General features: G+C 45.9%; 1 protein-coding gene across 1 annotated transcript; it reads right to left on the bottom strand.

The window, feature by feature from the left end:
- Positions 1-2,596: 2,596 nt before the first annotated feature.
- LOC128835991 (olfactory receptor 1038-like) lies at positions 2,597-3,532 on the bottom strand. The gene has a single exon (XM_054025968.1). It carries the CDS (start codon positions 3,530-3,532, stop codon positions 2,597-2,599), a length of 936 nt encoding a protein of 311 aa, XP_053881943.1.
- Between the last annotated feature and the right edge of the window lie 17,044 nt (positions 3,533-20,576).

The raw sequence follows: 20,576 nt of genomic DNA on the forward strand, positions 1-20,576 counted from the left end.
GCTCCGGGCACTCAGCCACTCCACTACAGAGGATGGCCTAAGCAACAGAAGGCTGTCATTCAAACAGTTTGATTTTTAGTGTGGCTACAATAAGCAGCGTGGCCTTGTCCTTCCCTCCTCCCCCATCCCACCCAGGGTACCTTGTCCATTATCTCATTTTTTTTTAATTAATAAAGAAACAATGCATGGTTTCAAAACCTTTTTCATTCCCACACAGATGCATAGATTATAAGGCCAGAAGGGACCATTCTGATAATCTAGTATGACCTCCTATATAACGCATTCAAACCAATAGTTACTTTATTTCTAAGGGGGGAAGGTGGTTGGCTTACAGGGAATTAAAATCAGCAAAGGGGGCAGGTTTGCATCAAAGAAAAACACACACAACTGTCACACCGAAGCCTGGCCAGTCATGAAACTGGTTTTCAAAGCCTCTCTGATGTGCAGCACGCCTTGCTGTGCTCTTCTAATGCTCCTGGTGTCTGGTGCAAAACGATTGTCTGCCGTTGCTTTCACAGAGGGAGGGGCAACTGATGACATGTACCCAAAACCACCTGCAACAATGTTTTTGCCCCATCAGGCATTGGGAGCTTAACCCAGAATTCCAGTGGGCGGCGGAGACTGCGGGAACTGTGGGATAGCTACCACAGTTCACCGCTCTGTAAGTTGATGCTAGCCATGGTAACTGATTTAATGCAACTTAATGCGCTTAGTGTGGACATACACAATCGACTGTATAAAATCGATTTCTAAAAATTGACTTCTACAAAATTGACCTAATTTAGTAATAGTGTAGATCTACAAGTATCTACCAATGTGATATATGCCATCATGTGCCAGCAATGTCCCTCTGCCATGTACATTGGCCAAACCAGACAGTCTCTACACAAAAGAATAAATGGACACAAATCAGACATCAAGAATTGTAACATTCGAAAACCAGTAGGAGAGCACTTCAATCTCCCTGGACACTCAATAACAGACTTAAAAGTCACCAATCTTCAACAAAAAAACTTCAAAACCAGACTTCAATGAGAAACTGCAGAACTGGAATTAATTTGCAAACTTGACACCATCAAATTAGGCCTGAATAAAGACTAGGAGTGGCTGGGTCACTACAAAAAATAATTTTCCCTCTGTTGATACTCACACCTTCTTGTCAACTGCTGGGAATGAGCCACATCCACCCTAATTGAATTGGTCTCGTTAGCCCTGACCCCCCACTTGGTAAGGCAACTCCCATCTTTTCATGTACTGTATACTTATACCTGCTTACTGTATTTTCTACTCCATGAATCTGATGAAGTGGGTTATAGCCCACGAAAGCTTATGCCCAAATAAATTTGTTAGTCTCTAAGGTGCCACAAGGACTCCTCGTTGTTTTTACTGATACAGACTAACACAGCTACCCCTCTGAAACCTGCTAATTGAGTGTATGTATATAATTGTTTTATGGTAAAGACTAGTATGGGATCCCTAGAAGAAAGAAAGAAAGAAAGAAAGAAAGAAAGAAAGAAAGAAAGAAAGAAAGAATCCTATTATAATTTCTACTTTTAGTATTTAGAGGGCTCTTATACAAAATCCAGCTATAGTCTCTTACAAGGATATGAATTCATGGTCTGTGCAAATACTTTGTAAGATAGAGGAATTTTGTAGTACAGAATTGGTAAGTAAATTGACTAACTTCCCTCAATATAGATTGTAGGGTTTGCGAGGGGCCAATATGTACCTCATGTCACTTAGGGCCAACACATCTTTTTTCCATCTTAAAGGGATTGTTTCATAATAAGCCTTAAAAATATTCTTGCTCGGACACATTATTCAGCACTGTCCAGCAGCAGAGAGTCCCACAGTTAATGGCCATATAATAATGTTTAGCACCCCTGTGCCATGTTACATCTTCAAAGTTAAGTCATGAGTAGAGCTGGCTGGAAATGGATGTTGTAGACATTTTTTTACTATTATTTTGTTGATTTTCCATCAGCCTGAATCAAAACACTTTGGTTGGCTAAACTCAACAACAAAAAATGTTTCAAGTCAATTTGACACTAAAATGCATCTACCTAGGGTGCCATGGAGCCTCATAGGAGTTGTAGTTTGCGTGCTTCACTACCCCATTCTCTCTGATGGGCCTGGCTCCTTGCTTGGACTACACATCCCATGATGCACCATGGTATCTCCACTGAGGGACTGGAAATTCTGATTCTGACTCCACTCTTGAAATAATTAATGAATCTTTATAAAGAATCTTTAATGAATGCTTTATATGAAGCAGCAAAATACAGCCAGTGATTCAAATTTAGGACTTCAATTTCTGTACTTATTCCTTTAGGCCATATGTGTGCCTCATATATTAGGTACATGAAGGCTCCTTGAAGTATGTTAGCAGATATGCTTGCATTCATCTTAATGTTCAGGTTCAGGGTGAAAAAGTGAATCGAATTCTCTTTAATTTAGGTCTATTCAATTTCTGATTACCATGGGTTTTCACACCAGACAATACCCAAAGTTACATGAAGTAAACAGAGAAAATAATAAACTCAGCCCAAGATTTTTCTTTATTATCTCACCAACATTTTTGCTGCACTGACACCTGTCAAGAAACTGTTACTCGGCCTAATAACCTTTTCAGGGCGTCCTTCACTTCCTTGTTCCTCAGGCTGTAGATAAGAGGATTCAGCATGGGGATCACCATGGTGTAGAACACTGAGACCACTTTGTCCCGGTCCAGCGAGTAACTGGAAATTGGCCTGACATACATAAAGACTGTGGTGCCATAGAATATCATGACAGCTGTCAGGTGGGAGGCACAGGTGGAGGCGGCTTTGTGTCTGCCCCCAGTGGAGCGGATCCTCAGGATGGTGGAAATGATATAAATATAGGAGACCAGAATCTCCAATGAGGTGACGATGCCGTGAAATGTACCAAAGGTGTAAAGCACTATCTCATTGCTGTAGGTATCAGAGCAGGAGAGCTTTATCAGTGGGGGGATGTCACAGAAGTAATGATTGATGACATTAGAGCTGCAGAAGGACAGTCGAAAGGTGGAGATAGTTTGTGCCAGTGCATGGACAAAGCCAATGAGATACGAGCCAGCCACCAGCTGGGCACAGACTCTGTGGGACATGCTGACGGTATAGAGTAGTGGGTTACAGATGGCCACGTAACGGTCATAGGCCATCACGGCCAACAGGAGGCATTCAACGCTCGCTGTGAGCACAAAAGAGAACAGCTGTGCAATGTACCCACCACATGAAATGGCTCTCCTCTCAGTTAGGAAATCCACCAGCATCTTGGGGGTGATGGTTGAGGAGTAGCAGAAATCCACAAAATCCAAATTACTGAGGAAATAGTACATCGGGGTGTGGAGCCGGGGGTCGACCCTGATCAACATGATCATCCCAAGGTTTCCCACCAGGGTGATCAGGTACATCACTAAAAAGAGCAGAAAGCAGATGGCCTTCATCTCTGGACTTTCTGTTAGTCCTGAGAGAACAAACTCAGTCACCAGGGTGTGATTTTCCCCAGCCATTTTGTCCGCACAGGCGTTATCTGCTGATTGACTCTTCCTGATTGACCAAAGAGAGAACTGATGAGCCCCAATTTATCTTCTAGATAACCAAGGTACTTATATGGTCCTCATTACCATAGCATCTAACCACCTAAACATATTTAATGAATTTGTCCTCACAACAACCCTATGAGGTAGGGCAGATGGGAAACTGAGGCACGGAGTAGCTAAATGACGTGTCCAAGGTCACACGTACAGACTGTGGCAGGGATGGGACTTGCTCCCTGGGCTCTTAAGGCTCAAGATAGTACCTGAACCACTGGACCATCCTCAATCTCACTGTGCCCAACTCAGCAATTCAGCCTTGCTGGGAAAGATGCACTAATCATCATCCCTACAGCTCACTGCACATCCCTGCCTTTCCACTCCAATGCAGCTGCAGTTGGATGTGTCCAGCTGTGAGCAATGTGATCCAAATGTTCATGAAGGGCAAGGGCCATCTTCCTGAAACAGATAATCTCAGCATTAACTCAAGGACCAGCTGATTGGATGCCTGGCCTGATTGAAAGCCGCTCGCAGCCTCTAGGGCCTCTAGCAGCCAGAGTCCCTCCCCCTCCCCCGCTCCCTTCTCCCCCACAGAGCAGCGGGGCTGTGTTTGATTCCACGTGGAGCCTGCATTTCTCCCTCTGCCAGGTGAGCAGGAGGAGCAGGGCAGGCGGCGGGTGTGTGTGTGTGTGTAGAGGCTGCAGGGGCGGGGCGGGGGGGGGGGGGGGTGCAGAGGCTGCATCTTTTCTTGTTATAATAGCAAGTTGGCAAGAGCTACTACAAATGTTTTCAGAAGCTTATGCAGGGAAAAGGACAGTGTGGGCAGCTGGGAGAAGGTTTGTTCGTTTTCTGTTCCCTATGGGCTCCCAGATTTTTTAGAAAGGTGGTGTGGGGGGCAATAAAGGACCCTGAAGGCTCTGGTGGGAATGGAGAATAAAGGCACAGGTCAGGGGGATGGTAAAGAGCTAGATGGACAGATGCTGCTGCTGCGGCTAGGCCTGATGCACAGCTAATCTGAAAATTACAAGTGAATACACTCATCTCATAGCCACTGACTTGCTCACTCAGATATAACACATCTGCAGGCTCCATTACACAAAGATTGAAATGTCCCCAAACACACAGACTATGGGCTTGAGTGAGACATGGAGAGCTTGTGTTTGTGGGTTTAGCCTGAGCAGGGAGACAGGAGACGACTGGGCTTTCCCTAGCTTTGTGCTAACGAGTAATAGAAGAAAGAAGAGATTTGTAAAACCAGGGCATTTGTTGGGGGTGGCCGGGCAAAGTGGAGGACTGTAGCCTGAAAACCCCTTGACCAAAGGAGTCCAAGTTTCAACCACAAACTCCATGCTGGGACAGGGCTAGCAGTTTTCAGTCTGCCAATGCACATGGATTTTAAAGCACTTGGAAAAATCAGCTGTAAACTGCAACAGAGCCTTGCCTATGGTGCAGCTCTTGTCACCCCATAATTGAAGAGGGGTCTTTGGAGGAGTCCTAAACTAGTTTACATGGGTGAGTGTTGTGATATCCCCCAGGGTACAATCTGGATTGTAGGACAGCTGTGCCCCCTTATTTCTCCAGTCTGGTGTGCACTATGCCTTGCTTTGCTGTGTGAGCTGCCACTCTGCCAATCACCCCAGCCTCCAGCATGCAAGTCACCCCCAGACATACCAGGGTGCTATACCCAGCCACTCTTGAATTACATATAGGGCAACCTGCATATCCCTAGTCCCAGCCTCGCACCCCAGAAATGTATCATCTTGTACTGTTCAGTTACTTACTGAGCAGCACCAGCTCATAACATCCACCATTCCATCAAAGGGAAAAGGATATATACCAGCCTTTATAATCCGAGTAGATTCCCCAAACACTTCAACCAAAACCATATGGGTTTAGATGAAATATAAAACAGATGTATTACTATAAATAGATTTTAAGTGATTAAGCGGTATTGGCAGAGAAGATCAGAATTGGTTACAAAGGAAATAAAAGATAAAATCACAACCTAAATCCTAAACTTTACCAGGCTAATGATTCTAAAAGCAAAAAAGATGTCTCTCATCCAAAACTCCACAGCAGTTCATGCTCACTAGAATGTCTTCTAGGTAGGACGAGCCCCTCCCATACTCTCAATGAAGATTTATTTTTCTTCCAGACGACCTTATTTCCTTGTGTAAAGATGGGAGAAGAGAGGCAGGTGAAGTGATGATGTCACTGTCTCTTATTTATACTTGTCTCCTCGTGCTGGGAAAATCTATGCTGTGCCATGGGGCTAGGCAGCCCCCACTGCCTGCTTTGCCCATTACTTTGGGGTATGCTCATTTATTCGGGTTACTCTTCTGGGGAAGGGGATTCTGTAATCCTATCAATGCACTGCTTGTATCACTTGTGAGCTCTACTTCTCCCTTCTGCAAGTCCCCTCCCAATGGAGCTATCCTGCAGGACCGAGGTTCCCTAGGGCTGGGTTACTCCAGCCCCAGAACCGGATGAACACACCCACACCCACATACATTAACAGAGCAAATCTGAGTGGAGCGGTTCAATCAGCACTGTCGAGCTGACTCCTTATATGTCTCTGGACTCACTGGGCACTTTCAAGCTGCCTCTCCTCATATGCCCCTGGGCTCCATGGACTGGGTCAAGCAGCACTTTCAAGCTGTTACCCTTATGCGTCCCAGATTCGGCACATCCCTATTCCCACTCTCACATCACAATTGTACTGGCAGTAACCTACTTGATGAGCAAACCGCACAGTATTTTGGGCACTGCAGGGATCTTTAGCTTAGGTAAAAGAAGCGTTGCTGTAGAGTGAATGGGGGAAGCTAAAAACACAAAAGAGTAAAGTTCAGCAAGACAGAGAGAAGCAACCAAGTTAGCCATAAACGTTATCTATTGAATAATAGTGATATAACTTAGAGAATTTTTCACTTGACCAGAGCTCTCTAAACCAACATAGCTTACATTATTAAAGATTAATACCTAAGGTAGAAAGGAAAACAGAGAGAGAGAAAGAGGGGGGATCTCATCCACTCCATGAGGCTTGAACTGGTCGGGGTTCCCAGGTGATGGTGGTGGCGGAGAGTCCTGGAGACAGGCAGAGCCCCCAGCACGATCAGTCAGGAGAAGATGGAGTTCCAGTGGAACTGATGCATAGTTTGGATCTAAGCATCAGAACCCTGACTGGAGGGTAAGTAGGGATTTTTGTAGAGAAAATACAATGGTTCAAGGGAGAACACTAGATTTGTTTATGGGTAAGCTGATGACTCAAGGGTTTTCTTTAGGCTAGACAATAGGAGCTAATCACTCTTGGCTATGGGTGGTGTTTTCTTCCAGGGAGTTCACAATGCAACTAGGCTGTTTCAGTATTCAGATATCAATTAAGGATTCATTACTAGAATTGGTCTGATAACTGCTGAGCTGGGTGTGTGCAGGCATAGGTTCATTAGCATCTGGAGCAGAGATTCCCGTGATGCAGTGCTTCCCTGCTTTTTCTGGTCCCAGAGTTCAGTGCAGTTCTCTGTTCTCCATTCTGTATGTAAATTGAGATGTCTCCCTGTCCCATCTTTCATGCATATGAGGCTAGGGGAGTTGTCTTTGCTCTCCATTCTGTATGCTAATGGAGATGTCTTAATCTTTTCACCCTTGTCAGGAGGGGTCTAGGTGTGTCTCCCAATGCCCTTCACTGCTCTTTGCAAGTTTTTTTCCTCTGATGGGTTTTGATTTAAGCAGAAGCCGGGGGGAGGGGGTGTCTTTCATGAGTCAGGCTGGATACTGCACCCTGGCTCCCCAAGAACACAGAGGTGTCTGGTATCACTGTGTGAGCTGTCAAATGTCCTTCATATGATTCTGTATACATGCAGCCTAATGTGTCTCTGGAGATGACATGCAGGTCTTTTGTTTATAGTCTCTGTTATTTCTAAGGAGCTAGACCATGGGCTCAAAATAGGCCACAGCAACACACATGTAGCAAAATCGCATAACTTCATATACATGATGATACACACATTTAAACAGGACAGTGAGTTTCTGCAAATCATGACTTTTTAAATGATGCCTCTCAAAGCAAGCTTAGTACAAAATATCATAACCATACACAAGTGGTGAATATGGGGTTACAGTGTTATTTTGAGGTACAGTCTGTCACAACAATAGTGGGGTGATACAGGGTGGGTAAGGTAATATCTTTTATTGGACCGATTTCTTGTGGTGAGAGACAAGCTTTTGAGCTTACACAGAACTCTTCTTCAGGTCATAGAAAGGTGAGATGTTTCAGGGAGAGTCCCAGGAATATTGGAGAAGTTACTGGGTATAAAATCTGAGCTTCCCAGGCAGGTGGAGGTGGATTTTGTCAGGCCCTGTCTGCTGCAAGGTGCTTGGAGTGATTAGTAATGGCTGGCTAAGGAACGACTAGTAAGGAGAGTGCAGAGGAGTCACCTACCTTCTTCCAAATGCTCCTCATCTCTCCTTGCTCTCTGGGGGATGAGAAGTGCATCTTCCTTCTGAGTTAAAAATGTTTCTGCTCTCTGAGGGAATGTACATTTGCTCCTTTGCTCCATACTGAGAGCAACTTTACTCAGGAGCTATATATTAGATTTTTCACTGTATGTGTATATAGTGATTGGAGCAGGCTGTGCAGTAGTTTGTCCTGCTAAACCTGGATTGGTTTATATGGTAATTCCTCTCTTACAGGCCTAGGATGGAGCCAATAGGTTGCTGGGCCACAAGGGCCAAATTCTTCTCTCAGTTACATCCATGCTGCTCCACTGAACCATGGAAGTGACACATGGACAAGACCCAGGATCTTCCTGGCAGTGCAGGATGGTTCCTGCAGAAGCCAAAGGGGCTGCACAGGGGGTAACTCAAGGTGGAATTTGCCCCATTATCCTGAAAGATGTGTCTGGGCAAAGCTGGTGTGAAGAGCATATTAAACCTTACTGGGGAATTTCCTCCACTCTGTAGGCCCAATACTGCTGCCATTGGAGTCAACTGCAAAACTCCCATTGACTTTGGTGGGGCAGAAATGGGTTTTATGGGCCTGATCCAAAGCTTATGGGAAACCTGCAGAGAAACCTCCACATCCTACCAGCATCATTGTTTTCTGGGGATGGGACTGGGCTGGCTTGGTGCTTAGTTTGGAGATGGCTTTTTCTTCATAGTCTAAACAGAAGCCAGGGTGAGTCGGGGTGTGATGGTTCATTCTCTGGCTGTGTTAGAACATCCCCAGGGTGCCCAGTGTTCTATGGAATCAGGAGTGGTGAGGTGTGGGCTTCTCTTCCAAACTGCAGCAAAAGAGCATGGGGCACTGCCAGAAGATGAGACCCAAGCTGCATTTTGTAAAGGATAGAGTGTGTGCCCAGCTCCATGGCTGTCCATCTCCAGATACCCACAGTGAGCTGTGTTTCCTTTTTCATGCTCTTGTCCCTGATGACCTTATTTGTAACTAATCCATGGCCATGGGGATCTCTTTGCCTTTGTGCAATGTGGAGGGTCACCCCGAGACCACGTTTGATTGGAGGCAGCATGTGACAATCACTGAGGCCTTGGCAAACAGTAGGTGGGGAGACAGGAGAGTCACAAAGCAGCTGAACAGGTTCTCAGACGGTAAAGTAAGGCCCCTCAATTCCCAGCGAGGAGCGTAGCTGGGGGGGGGTAGCAGGGGGATTGGCCGCTCCTCCACTGAGCATATTCACCAAAGGTGACGCCTTGCCGCCGCTGACTCTGGGTGCTCCGGGGCTGGAGGGAGCACCCATGGGGAAAGCCAAGCCCAGCTCCCCGATCCCCGCCCTGAGCCCCTGCCCAGCTCACCTCCGCTCTGCCTCCTCCTCCTCCCCTGAGTGCCACGTTATGCTTCTCCCCTGCCCTGGCTCCCAGCGCTTGCCCTGTGAAACTGATTCACAGCAAGCCTGGGATGGGGGGGAATGCAGCGTGCTGGGGAAGAGGCGGGGCAAGGGCAGGGATTTGGGGAGGGGTCCAATAGAGGCAGGGAGGGTGTGGAGTCGGGCAGGGCAGATATTTGGGAAAGGGTCCAATAGGGGCAAGGAGGGTGCAGAGTCGGGGTGGGGCAGAGGGCAGGGATTTGGGGAGGAGTCCAATAGGGCCAGGGAGGGGGCGGAGACGGGGCAGGGCACGGTTGTTCTTCGGTGGTGGGCCCTTGACTGGCTCCAGGTCTTCGGCGGCACGTTGGTGGTGGGCCCTGCAGAGCCGCCGAAGACCCGGAGCGAGTGAAGGGCCTGCCGCCAAAGACCCAGTAGGGAACCGCCAGTGAGTACAAGTCCCCTGACCCTCCCATCCAACCCCCAGCCTCCCCTCATAACCCGCAACCCATCAACCCCTCCGTCCCCTGACCACTCCCTCCCGAGACCCCCCAGGACCGCACCCTCTACCCCAACCCCCCCTTCTCCATCCCCTGACTGCCCCCTCTAGAACCTCCGCCCCCTCCAACCGCTCCCTGTCCCTTATCCAACCCCTCCTCCCAGCCCCGGCCCGGCCCCCTTACCATGCTGCTCAGGGCAGTGTGTATGGATGCTGCACAGCCCACTGGAGCTCGCAGCCCCACCCCCTTACCATGCTATTCAAAGTGGCAGGAGCTGGAGAGCTGCCCAGGAGCGATCCAGAGCGCTGGCGGTGCGGCACGCTGAGGCTCTGTGAGAGGGGGGAAGACGGGAGAGCCTCCCCCGGGAGCTCAGGCGGGCCGGTGTAATGACAGAAAAACCTCCCTCTCCCAATTGTTCACCCCTTTAACAACTGGTTCTAAACCAGCTTCTAAATTTAACAACCGGTTCAGGTGAACGGGCTCCAGCTCACCACTGGATACAGGTGCCTCCAAATAATTTTTGAGCGGTGTCATTTTCTTCAGGACAAGCTTCTGACACCCCCTACATGCTCTTGAATATGTTTTCCTTGGCATTTGGAGTGGGGGCTGAAGGAGGGGGAACGATGAAACCTCGGGTTTGTTTCAGCAACACTAATGGGGTGGGGGCAGGCAGAGTTGTAGGAGAGAGATCTTTATTGGGCACGCTGAGGCTGCAGAGTTTGTGCGAGGTGCCTGGCCCCCGCTTGAGTCCCTGAGCCCCTGGTGACAAAGCGAACTAGGTCCTCTGGAAACATGGCCCTCTTTGGCCCAGGTCAGGGGAGATGCTGCTGTCTTGGGTCTGGACTAGAACAGTTCAGAAGCGTTCTGCCGTGGCAGGATGTGTGTTATAGGAGCAGTCAGATACTGTAACAAAGATCTGGACCCCCAGTATAGTCACGTGGAAAGAGACTGAGCATGCAATCTATGTGGGCAAGACAGGCCCAGGTTGGGAGGGGAAACAAAGGCACAGAGAGGGGAAGTGACTTGCCCAAGGCCACTTAATGGGTCTGTGGCAGAGCTCAGGTCAGGGCCCAGCTCTCCTGATTCCCAAGTCCAGTGCCCCATCCACTAGACCCATGCCACCTCCCACATATGTATTTGGTTTAATTCCTTCTTGTTCCACTCATTCAGGTCACCTTTATGGAAGGGGGCCTATATGGTCAGAAAAAACCCTTCTGGTATTAGGAAGATAGCTCCTGGAGGCTCCAGCTAGATGAGGGCCCATTGTGCTAGTAAGAGACAGTCCCCTCACTCCAAACAGACAGAGGATGGAGTATTATCCCCATTTTACAGACAGGGAACTGAGGCCCAGAGGGATTAAGTGTCTCATCCAAGATCCCCCCAGGAAGTCTGTGGCAGAGGCAGGAACTGAACCTACATCTCCCAAGACCCAGTCTGTTGCCCTATCTAGAAGCCCATCCCCTAAGCTGCAGATGCCCCCTAAAGAATGGGAAATGCTACAGAGCTCATGTCTGCACCCCATGCTTTCCAAGATGGCAGCTGAGTTTTTTCTAGCAGCAGCAGGATTGGCTGCTTTAAATGCTAAATTTACAATATCCCCCGCCCTAGAGATTGTACCCTGGACCTGTAGCCCCACAAGTACCAACCCCCTTGAGCCAAGGGAACTACCTCATTGGCTGTGAGTAAGTGGAACCAGCCACTAGGGGGCACCGCACTCCCATGACCTACCCAATGGTTACACCCATAGATGAGTGAATCTGATTACCCCCCGCCCCCCGTTCACTAAAAATACATCCAGGATCAGCCCCCCCCCCCCCCCCCCCACGCCGGCACAGAAGATGGCCTGGTCCCCACTGAATCCCTCTCACATATCATGCAGTCCCCCTGCATATCTGGGTTGGTGGGGTGCTCCCCAGCACCCCTCGCCACAGGGTTTTTTATGCACAATGTAGGCTCCAGCAATAAAACCCAGACACCTAATTTGAGCCCTCAGGCAACTCTCTTGCCTCTCTGCACTAAGCCTTCAGCCACTTGGAATTGCTCACTGCCTTCCTGAATGGGTTTGTAGTTGATATTCTGCGCATGTCACTGGTAATACCTTTGTCTGATCTTTTGAAGACATTTTGCTGCAGTAAATGGAACTTGGGAGGGGTTTTTTAAAGTTTTTTTATTATTATTATTTGGACTGAACGGCGTACTGGAGAGAGGTGATGGATTAGAGTCACCTCTGTTCCTGTAGAACAGAAGAGCAGCAGCAGCGCCAGCCCCCCCATGATAGGTTCAGTAGATAAATCTCTGATAATTTTCATAAGACTTTACATTTGTTAGGTCCAAGGAAAATGGAGTATAGAACAGGTTGTTTGGCCAGCTTAGCCAAAGTTAGGCTAACTGTAGTTGCTGGGCCATTCCTGTCTCTCTGTGAAACATGAGGACATGCTTGCTTGGGCTTCAAAGAATGAGATAAAGGGGGGGACCATATTCTTGTACCAAATGTACTAGGAACGGTTTGTTTGGACATATGGAGACTTGCAGTCTCCACTCCGTTTCTGTTCTTAACTCCCTACTTTCTCCTAGTTTCTAGTGCATGACGAAAAAGCTGATAAGAAGCTGCTGAGGAATCATGAACTGTTTGTACTGTCAAAGAACATAGATATGCATGAATATTAGAAGCTTTTAACTAGTAAAGGAGGGAATTGAGTTGCTTTAACTATGACGCGACGGAACTGTCTATATAATCTCACTAGTTATTGTAATCGTGGCTGGTTCTCTCTGGAGACGGGCCGCTCTCTATTGTTGTGTGCACTCTTCAATAAAGAGCTTGTATTGGACCTTGCTGGTGTTGCCTGTCTCTCACTCTGCGGTCAGACAACGAACCTTGCCGTCTGGGTTAAAAAGTCCCTGACAAATTTGGCGACTCCGCCGGGACTCGTCTGACTCTCCGGTGCGGGATCAGACTCCGAAGCAACGCAGCGCGCATCCTCTGGCTTCGAGGAGCCTTGCCCGGTAACCTGATCCCTGCATCAGCGATAAGGCGAGTTCTGTGAACCAGCTGAAGCCCGTAGAAACCCAGCAATGTCCACCTACCCGTTGAGTAGGATCCAGGTCTTCGGGGTTCGAGTCCCTGGGGAGGTCAGGTCTTTGGGGTTCGAGTCCCTGAATAAGGTAAGCGATCGCCATAAAGGGGTTAGAGTCCCCGGGAAAGGGGTTAGAGTCCCCGGGAAAGGGGTTAGAGTCCCCAGTGAGGGGTTAGAGTCCCCGGAGTAGGGTTAGAGTCCCTACAGGCTAAATGGGACAGTTTGGCAGCAAGTGCCCGGGGGACGCCCCGTTGTCTCTGGTACTTAGAAATTGGAAGGAAATCTCTGGAACAACCGGTTTGACTAAATCTAAATGAGAAACTTAGGCCAAATTCAATGGCCTTCCTTTACTACCCATTTGTCCCCGACTAAAGACTGGCCAAGGTGCAGAACCTTTTCTGTTGACAGGATGGATTCCCTCAGGAATATCCTGGTTGATCTTAGACCGGGACAAATGGATTATTTATTTGTATGGTATAACTATAAACCAAAAGAAAAACTGCTTTCGGCCCCAGCTGGCTGTGAAAAAATATAGACAGAGGCAAACCAAAGGCAGTACAAGTTACAGTGCTGAGATTACATTTGCAAAGCTTAACTATCCAGTGAGATCCAACAATCTGCCTTTAAGACCCTGGAGCTGGTGTGGTTTGGGGACACTGAAGAAGCCCCAGGCAGCTGGCCTGGACTGGAATCACTGAAAGAGACATCGCAGGAGACCCCAGGGTGTAAAAGAACAGCCCTCCCAAGAGTGAGAAGTTAACTCTATAGTTGCTAGAGAGAATTAAGCAGTGAAACTTGGTAAGAATTTCTGTAAGTAATCCAGGCAAGAAGTTATTTAAGTGGAATTATTCGACTATGAATACGTTAGTCTAATTTGCTGAAGAACACTCCTGCTGTGTACAATCTGTATTTTATAAGTTTAAAATAAATTGGTATTGTTTAAAGTTGCAAAACCGAAAATACTTTTGCCAGGCACAGGAAACTAGTGTTGTTTAAGGTATTTAGCATTTAATCCTTAAAGTGACTTAATGCTACAAGAGTTAAAATGTTTTAAATAAAGACCAAAGGTTGTGGCTGCAGCAGAGTAGTCAAAGCCAGAAGAATAAAAGATTTAAATTTGTTTTTGGGTAACAAAATAGTAAATAAAAGATCTAGTAAAGAGATAGAAAGACAGTGCCCCTGGCTCTGTGTGGTCGAGCTGTCACTTTGCTGTGGGTGCATGGAGATTTTGTAAGCATAAAAAAAACAGTTATACCTTGTGTAGAAATTGATGTGGCTAGTGTTGTAGAAATTGAATTGTGGATAGGATGTGCATTTTCCCCAGAACATGTGCAGTGTATATTGTAGTAGAGGTAAAAGAAATGCAAGCCTACCAATATAGGTTGTGTTGTCTTTTTCAGATCACTGTGCATTTAAAAGCAGGAGTTAAAAGTAAAAGGCAATCAAAAGTCTAGGAAAGTTAATTGTGTCCTTTTTTAAAGTAAGAATCTTTAAGCTGTGGATAGCTTTGGATCTGGAAGCAAGCCAGAAAGCATCTGTATTAATGCAATTTCCTAACTAATAAGGTAGAAGCCACTGAAACCTGGGCTGCCTATGAAACAAATACAAGGAAATATGGAGTAATTCCTCAGTTTTGCCTAAAATCAACAAGAATATGTGTATATAAAGGAAATATTTTAAGTAAATAATGTCTTTCAAATCATCAGAGAAAACGGATACCAGCTGAACAGCATTCAACGTACCATGCATTTACTGGTACAATAAGAATTATTTTTGTGTTCTTTGTCCTGTCTTGTGGTGTTTGTCTTGTGGCCAGAATTGTTGGGTTTAATATTTTCATAAAACAGTCTAGTTCAAAATTAAATAGAAGGGTTAAATCAAAAAAGCAGATACTTGTTTTTATTCAACTTGGAATACAAAAAGTGTTTAAATAAATCAGGAAAAATGTGATATACTAAAGTCTAATACATTTGCTTAAGTAAAAAAAAAAAAAAAAAAGCTTCATTGGTCAAATCTTTTAATATGCAAATTTTAACAAAATTTTTTTTAATCAACAGTCTTTGGAAGCAAGGACATGGAAGGTTAACCCACTCCCCATATTGCACATGGGATCCTTCTGGCTACCTCAGATTTCTAGCCAGAGGGCTGGGGAGGGAGGAAAGCTATTGGACACAAGGGGTTGTACCGAGTGGACTCCTCAAAGGTGGGTGTGCTTGTCCTGGTTTGTTGCTCCAAAGCTCTGTATAGAAGTTATTTTACTAGAAGGGTGTATATGGCATACATTAAATAATAAGACTAATGTACTGTATAATGGCAATGTGTATGTGTTCATTGTTAAAAAAAAGTGTATGAGTGAAAAGTGAAAGTTTCCTTTGTAGGTTAAAAGAAGCCAAGAAGGGAAGAAAGAAAAAGAACAGAACGAGTTAACTAGAAAAAAAAATAGCTAGCAAGCTCAGTCTAAAGATAAGATGCTGGCCCATCCAAGGGCACTGCCCACAGCTAAGACTTGGCTGACAGCCAAGAAAAGGGGGGCCTGAATGTGCCCAAGCAGCTGTAAAATCTGTAAAACACTGCCAGGCATTAATGAAATGTGTTAGGTTTTTCTCACAGGTAAAGAAGTGCTACCTAAAGACCGTAGCAGCCCTGCCATTCATTAAAACCAGGAGACTGAGTCTACGTAAAGTCCATCAACGAAAGACTGCTTTGACTCCATGCTGGAAAGGCCCTTTCCAAGTCCTGTTAACCACCAACACCGCTGTGAAGTGCCAAGGACTGCCTACCTGGACTCATGTTTCTCACTGCAAAAAGATCCCTCCACCTCGGGAGGACTCTCCGACTGATGATCAGCCTATTCCTCCTTCTAACTCTGCTGTGCCTTCTGGACAGCAGGGAAAAGAAAAAAAAGACAAGGTGAAGTGCTAGTAACCTCTCCCTTGTCCACTGACAGACCTACTGTGCCTTTAGATTTTTTTCTAAAAGAAGCAAAACCCATTACAAGGTAATGTGCTAGTAACCTCTCCCCTGTATGATGCTGAACCACACTGTTTCAAAAAAAGAGAAGAAAAAACACTCGCTCCATTGAAACCACCAAAGTCCAGAAATTCCTGACTACAAAAAAACATTAAGAACTGACCCTGGTGAAAAAACAAAAAATTATACAGTGGCAAGAAGAAACATGTGGGACCCATGCTTGGGAATGTAGTTTTGATTGAATTTTGGGGTTTATTCTACAGGCTGCGCCCTGTGTTTTAAATAAGTCCTTCAGCATGTATTGCCCTCCCTAATTAAATTTTAAATGCAAAAAGGGCTGTATTAGATTAGCACAACAGAGGGCTTGAGTTATTTCCTCTAGAAAGAAGAGAGACTTGACCGGATCCCTATGGGATAGGGCCAATAGTACAGCAGCAGTTTAAAATATTTTTAAAAAAACCAAAAACATAATAAGAAATTAGAGCAACTAAAGAAGGCCACAAGCCTTATTTGTGGAGCACAGCTAACCCAGGTACAGGCTAGAATTGGTGAGTTACATGTTATCTCCGTCCTTAGTTCTATGACCCAGAAGTTGCTGACAGAGATGGTATTGAATATCACTGAGGCTGGGAAGGCATTGCAGTGGGATCTAGCATGTTCAGGCTTGGCCCACTGCCCTTACAGACACATCAGGAGTACCATCTGATCTGTGGCCATAAAGAAATACTTGGAGACTTCCTGGTGGAAGTGCGGACATTCTCAATGCTCCTTCCAAGCATATGGACCGGTTAGGGAGGTGTGGGCTCCCATATACCGAATCCTGCCGGGTCCATGGGGAAAATGCATGTGAGATTGAGTAATTCACCAAGACATCTGAGAAATTAGACTAACGCCGATGACCTGGTGGACTTGGCAACCGCACAAAGAAAACTAAAGCAGATGGTTCTCCAGAACCACTTGGCTCTAGATATTTTACTGGCCTCTCAGAGAGGAACATGTGCATTAATTGGACAAGAATGCTGTGTGTATGTCCCAGACGTTTATAATGCCACTTAGGAAAAAGCAAACCACCTTATAGAAGTAGCAAAGAACCACGGAAAGAAGCGAATTGAATCCTAGTAAAGTAACCTGTTCAATTGGATTCCAAATATAGGTGGTTGGCTCCATAATGTACTCCGAAGCGCTGTTGTAATTATATGCAGCTTGCTGGCCTTGTATGTTATAATAAAAGTTGGATAGGCGCCAAGGTGTGTTCTGTCCAAAAGTAACAAACTCCCAAGTTTACCACTCACAGTAGTTAGTTGTCCCAGGAGTCCCTTCAAAGTACTCCAGGGACAAAGGGGGGACTGTTAGGTCCAAGGAAAATGGAGTATAGAACAGGTTGTTTGGCCAGCTTAGCCAAAGTTAGGCTAACTGTAGTTGCTGGGCCATTCCTGTCTCTCTGTGAAACATGAGGACATGCTTGCTTGGGCTTCAAAGAATGAGATAAAGGGGGGGACCATATTCTTGTACCAAATGTACTAGGAACAGTTTGTTTGGACATATGGAGACTTGCAGTCTCCACTCCGTTTCTGTTCTTAACTCCCTACTTTCTCCTAGTTTCTAGTGCATGACGAAAAAGCTGATAAGAAGCTGCTGAGGAATCATGAACTGTTTGTACTGTCAAAGAACATAGATATGCATGAATATTAGAAGCTTTTAACTAGTAAAGGAGGGAATTGAGTTGCTTTAACTATGACGCGACGGAACTGTCTATATAATCTCACTAGTTATTGTAATCGTGGCTGGTTCTCTCTGGAGACGGGCCGCTCTCTATTGTTGTGTGCACTCTTCAATAAAGAGCTTGTATTGGACCTTGCTGGTGTTGCCTGTCTCTCACTCTGCGGTCAGACAACGAACCTTGCCGTCTGGGTTAAAAAGTCCCTGACACATTGTACCTCTTCATATAACCTTGTAGTGGGTCTATCCACGTGTGACCTCAGTTTTCATGAAACGTTGTATCAAAGCCTCATGTAGAAACTTTGCATTGAATGTTGGTATAATGTTACAGCCCCTAAGGATAGAATAAAATAGAAGAAAAATGTCTCTTTGCTAAGAATAGACTAAGATTTCCCCTCACCCCTTAATCAATTGCCCTGTTGAATGAATGAGGTGTGAATGAGTGAGGCATGGAAGGCAGCACCTCCAGACAGCTGCAACAGTTGGAGAGGGGATGGAAGCCAGGCCCAAGGACAATAAAACTTGTCAAGTGGGGTCACGTACTTGTAAAACAATATCATTCTTGTGTTTTATTTTAAGTACAAAATAAATATGTATAACGAATTTAAAAGTATGTAATTAGTAATTTGATATGTCGGGTGGCACCTTTTTTTATGTGTTCACTCCCCCTGATGTTAGAATCTGGCTACGCCACTAATACCAGCCAGTGCTTGTGAAAAGTGGGCAAGATCTTCGCAGGCTAAACTGTGAGTGCTGCAGTGGTGCAGATCCAGAGGATTTCCCCGTGGCTGTGGCCAGGGAATGAAAGCTTTTGTGGAGAGACATGTTGATTTATTCAGCATTTATGTAGGGAAATGTTTGGGACAATATCACATGCAGCCAACAGATCTCTCCCACCCCCTTTGCTACTCTTCACATTCCTCAGGTAGCAGTAACTGGTCCATTGGTTCAGGGATTACAAGTCCCCCCTGCTACTGCAGAGACTGGGAAGGAACAGAGGGGTGGGGGTGGGGTTGCTGCAGGCCCAGATCTTTGGCTTGTCCTGTTCCCCAAAGGAGCTTCTGTTTTAACTTCTGCATTTCTTGTCTGAAGCCTGCTGGAGAATCATGATGGTGCAGTGTCAGTGGTCATTTCCATGGGGAAGTTGCACAAGTTTAACTTAAATTAGCTTTAACAAAGGGAGGATGGTGCAGGGTCAGCGCACTGGCCGGGACATTGGGCGCCTGGTTTCAATTCTCTTCTCTGCGAGAGACTTCCTGTATGATCTTGGGCAAGTCACTTAGTTGCCCTGTACCTCAGTTTCCCCATCTGTAATACAGGATAACAGCACTGCCCTACCTCAAAGGGGGGTTGAGAGGAGAAATGTGTTAAAAATACTGAGTTGCTCAGATACTATGTTGACCTGCCAACATTTTCAAACAAACTAGATATTTACATATATTTGCATAAATCTGCATAGATTGACATATTGCCTGTTTGCCCTCCTCACACCCACTTGATGCATTCCTTCCATCCATCTCACTGAGCATTCATTGCACACCCACTTTCATTCCATCCTGTTCTTCCACCCACACGCTCATTACACATAAACTCTCCAGACACCCCTTACTGCACCACCCACCCCCGTTCATTCCATACTGAGTGCACAGACACTGGACACAGACAGAGCCACACACTGTGCACACCCACCCCACCCTTCTATAGCCATCTGTGCCCCCTAAACACACCCATTCACGCTCCATTCAGCTCAAACATCACCCCACTCGTTTCATGCACATGTCACCCGATACACATCATCCCCATTCATCCTGTGCACATGTCCCATCACCTCCAGGTGCATCCACGGCTCCACTAAACCAACCCCCAAGCTACACAAGAGTGGGAGAGCACAGCCAGAGGCCTGGCCCGTTATAAGCAGACCCCTGGAGAAGGAGGGGTTTCCATGTGTTCAGTGCAAGTCTTATCCTTTCCTGTGAGCACCCCAGCCCCTGGCTCCTGCCTCTACCCCCGTCTCCCAATTCCCTGGGCAAGAAACTGCCACAGGCCTAGTCCCTTCCTCCCCACCCCCAGTAATCTAGTCTCCCAAGTTTAATGCCTGGTTCCCCTGTCTCTGACCAGAAAACTCCCCACTGCAGTGCCCCTCTATATCCCCCAACCAAGGAGTCACTCAGCCTGGTTCCCCCCAAAACCTTCAGCTCCCACATCCCCACTTTCCAAGTGAATGTGTGGGCATGTGCCACAAGTATAAACAAAAAACCTAGATATATATTTTTAAAAAGTTCATAGGTATAGAAGAAGAAAGAAGATTAAAACAAGGGATAATTTAACATGGTGCACTGCTTAAGATGTTTATTCAATATGAAATCAAATAAAAAGAAAATTAAAACTGCCCTTGGAATACATGTATTTTATCATCCTTTCTAACAACTCAAGCTAGTAAACACATGAAAATATGTCATAATGAAAACAGCTATATAAATGAAACAAAGACATGGCCATTAAGTGAAAGCCTAAAAAAATTCACCAGAGCCCCAATTTAATAACCTACTCTTACCATAGACCACAAAATTGTCAAGGAAAGCTGCTCTCAAAAAATGAAGCATCTGCTAAAACACTGGCATGCTATGGACTTTTGCAATTCACAAAACTATCCCTCTTGTATGCATATTATCTGCACACATAGCTCAGCTTTAAGATGTTAAACAAATTATGCGTCAACTAGAAATAGTCATGGTCATCTCAAATATTAATACAATATTTTCTGATACTGGAAAGGAGAAAAAGGCATTCACGCAGGCTTATACAATTTCTCTGGGATGTCAACTCTTAATTTAATACTTCACACACAGAGAACAGTAAAAATACGTAATAAAGCAACACAGAGAGCAAACAAAACCACAAACAAACAAGTGATGCAGAAACAGGTACAGTTCTCCTGGCTTCA

Source organism: Malaclemys terrapin, chromosome 4 (genome assembly GCF_027887155.1).
Source record: "Malaclemys terrapin pileata isolate rMalTer1 chromosome 4, rMalTer1.hap1, whole genome shotgun sequence".
Lineage (NCBI taxonomy): Eukaryota > Metazoa > Chordata > Testudines > Emydidae > Malaclemys > Malaclemys terrapin.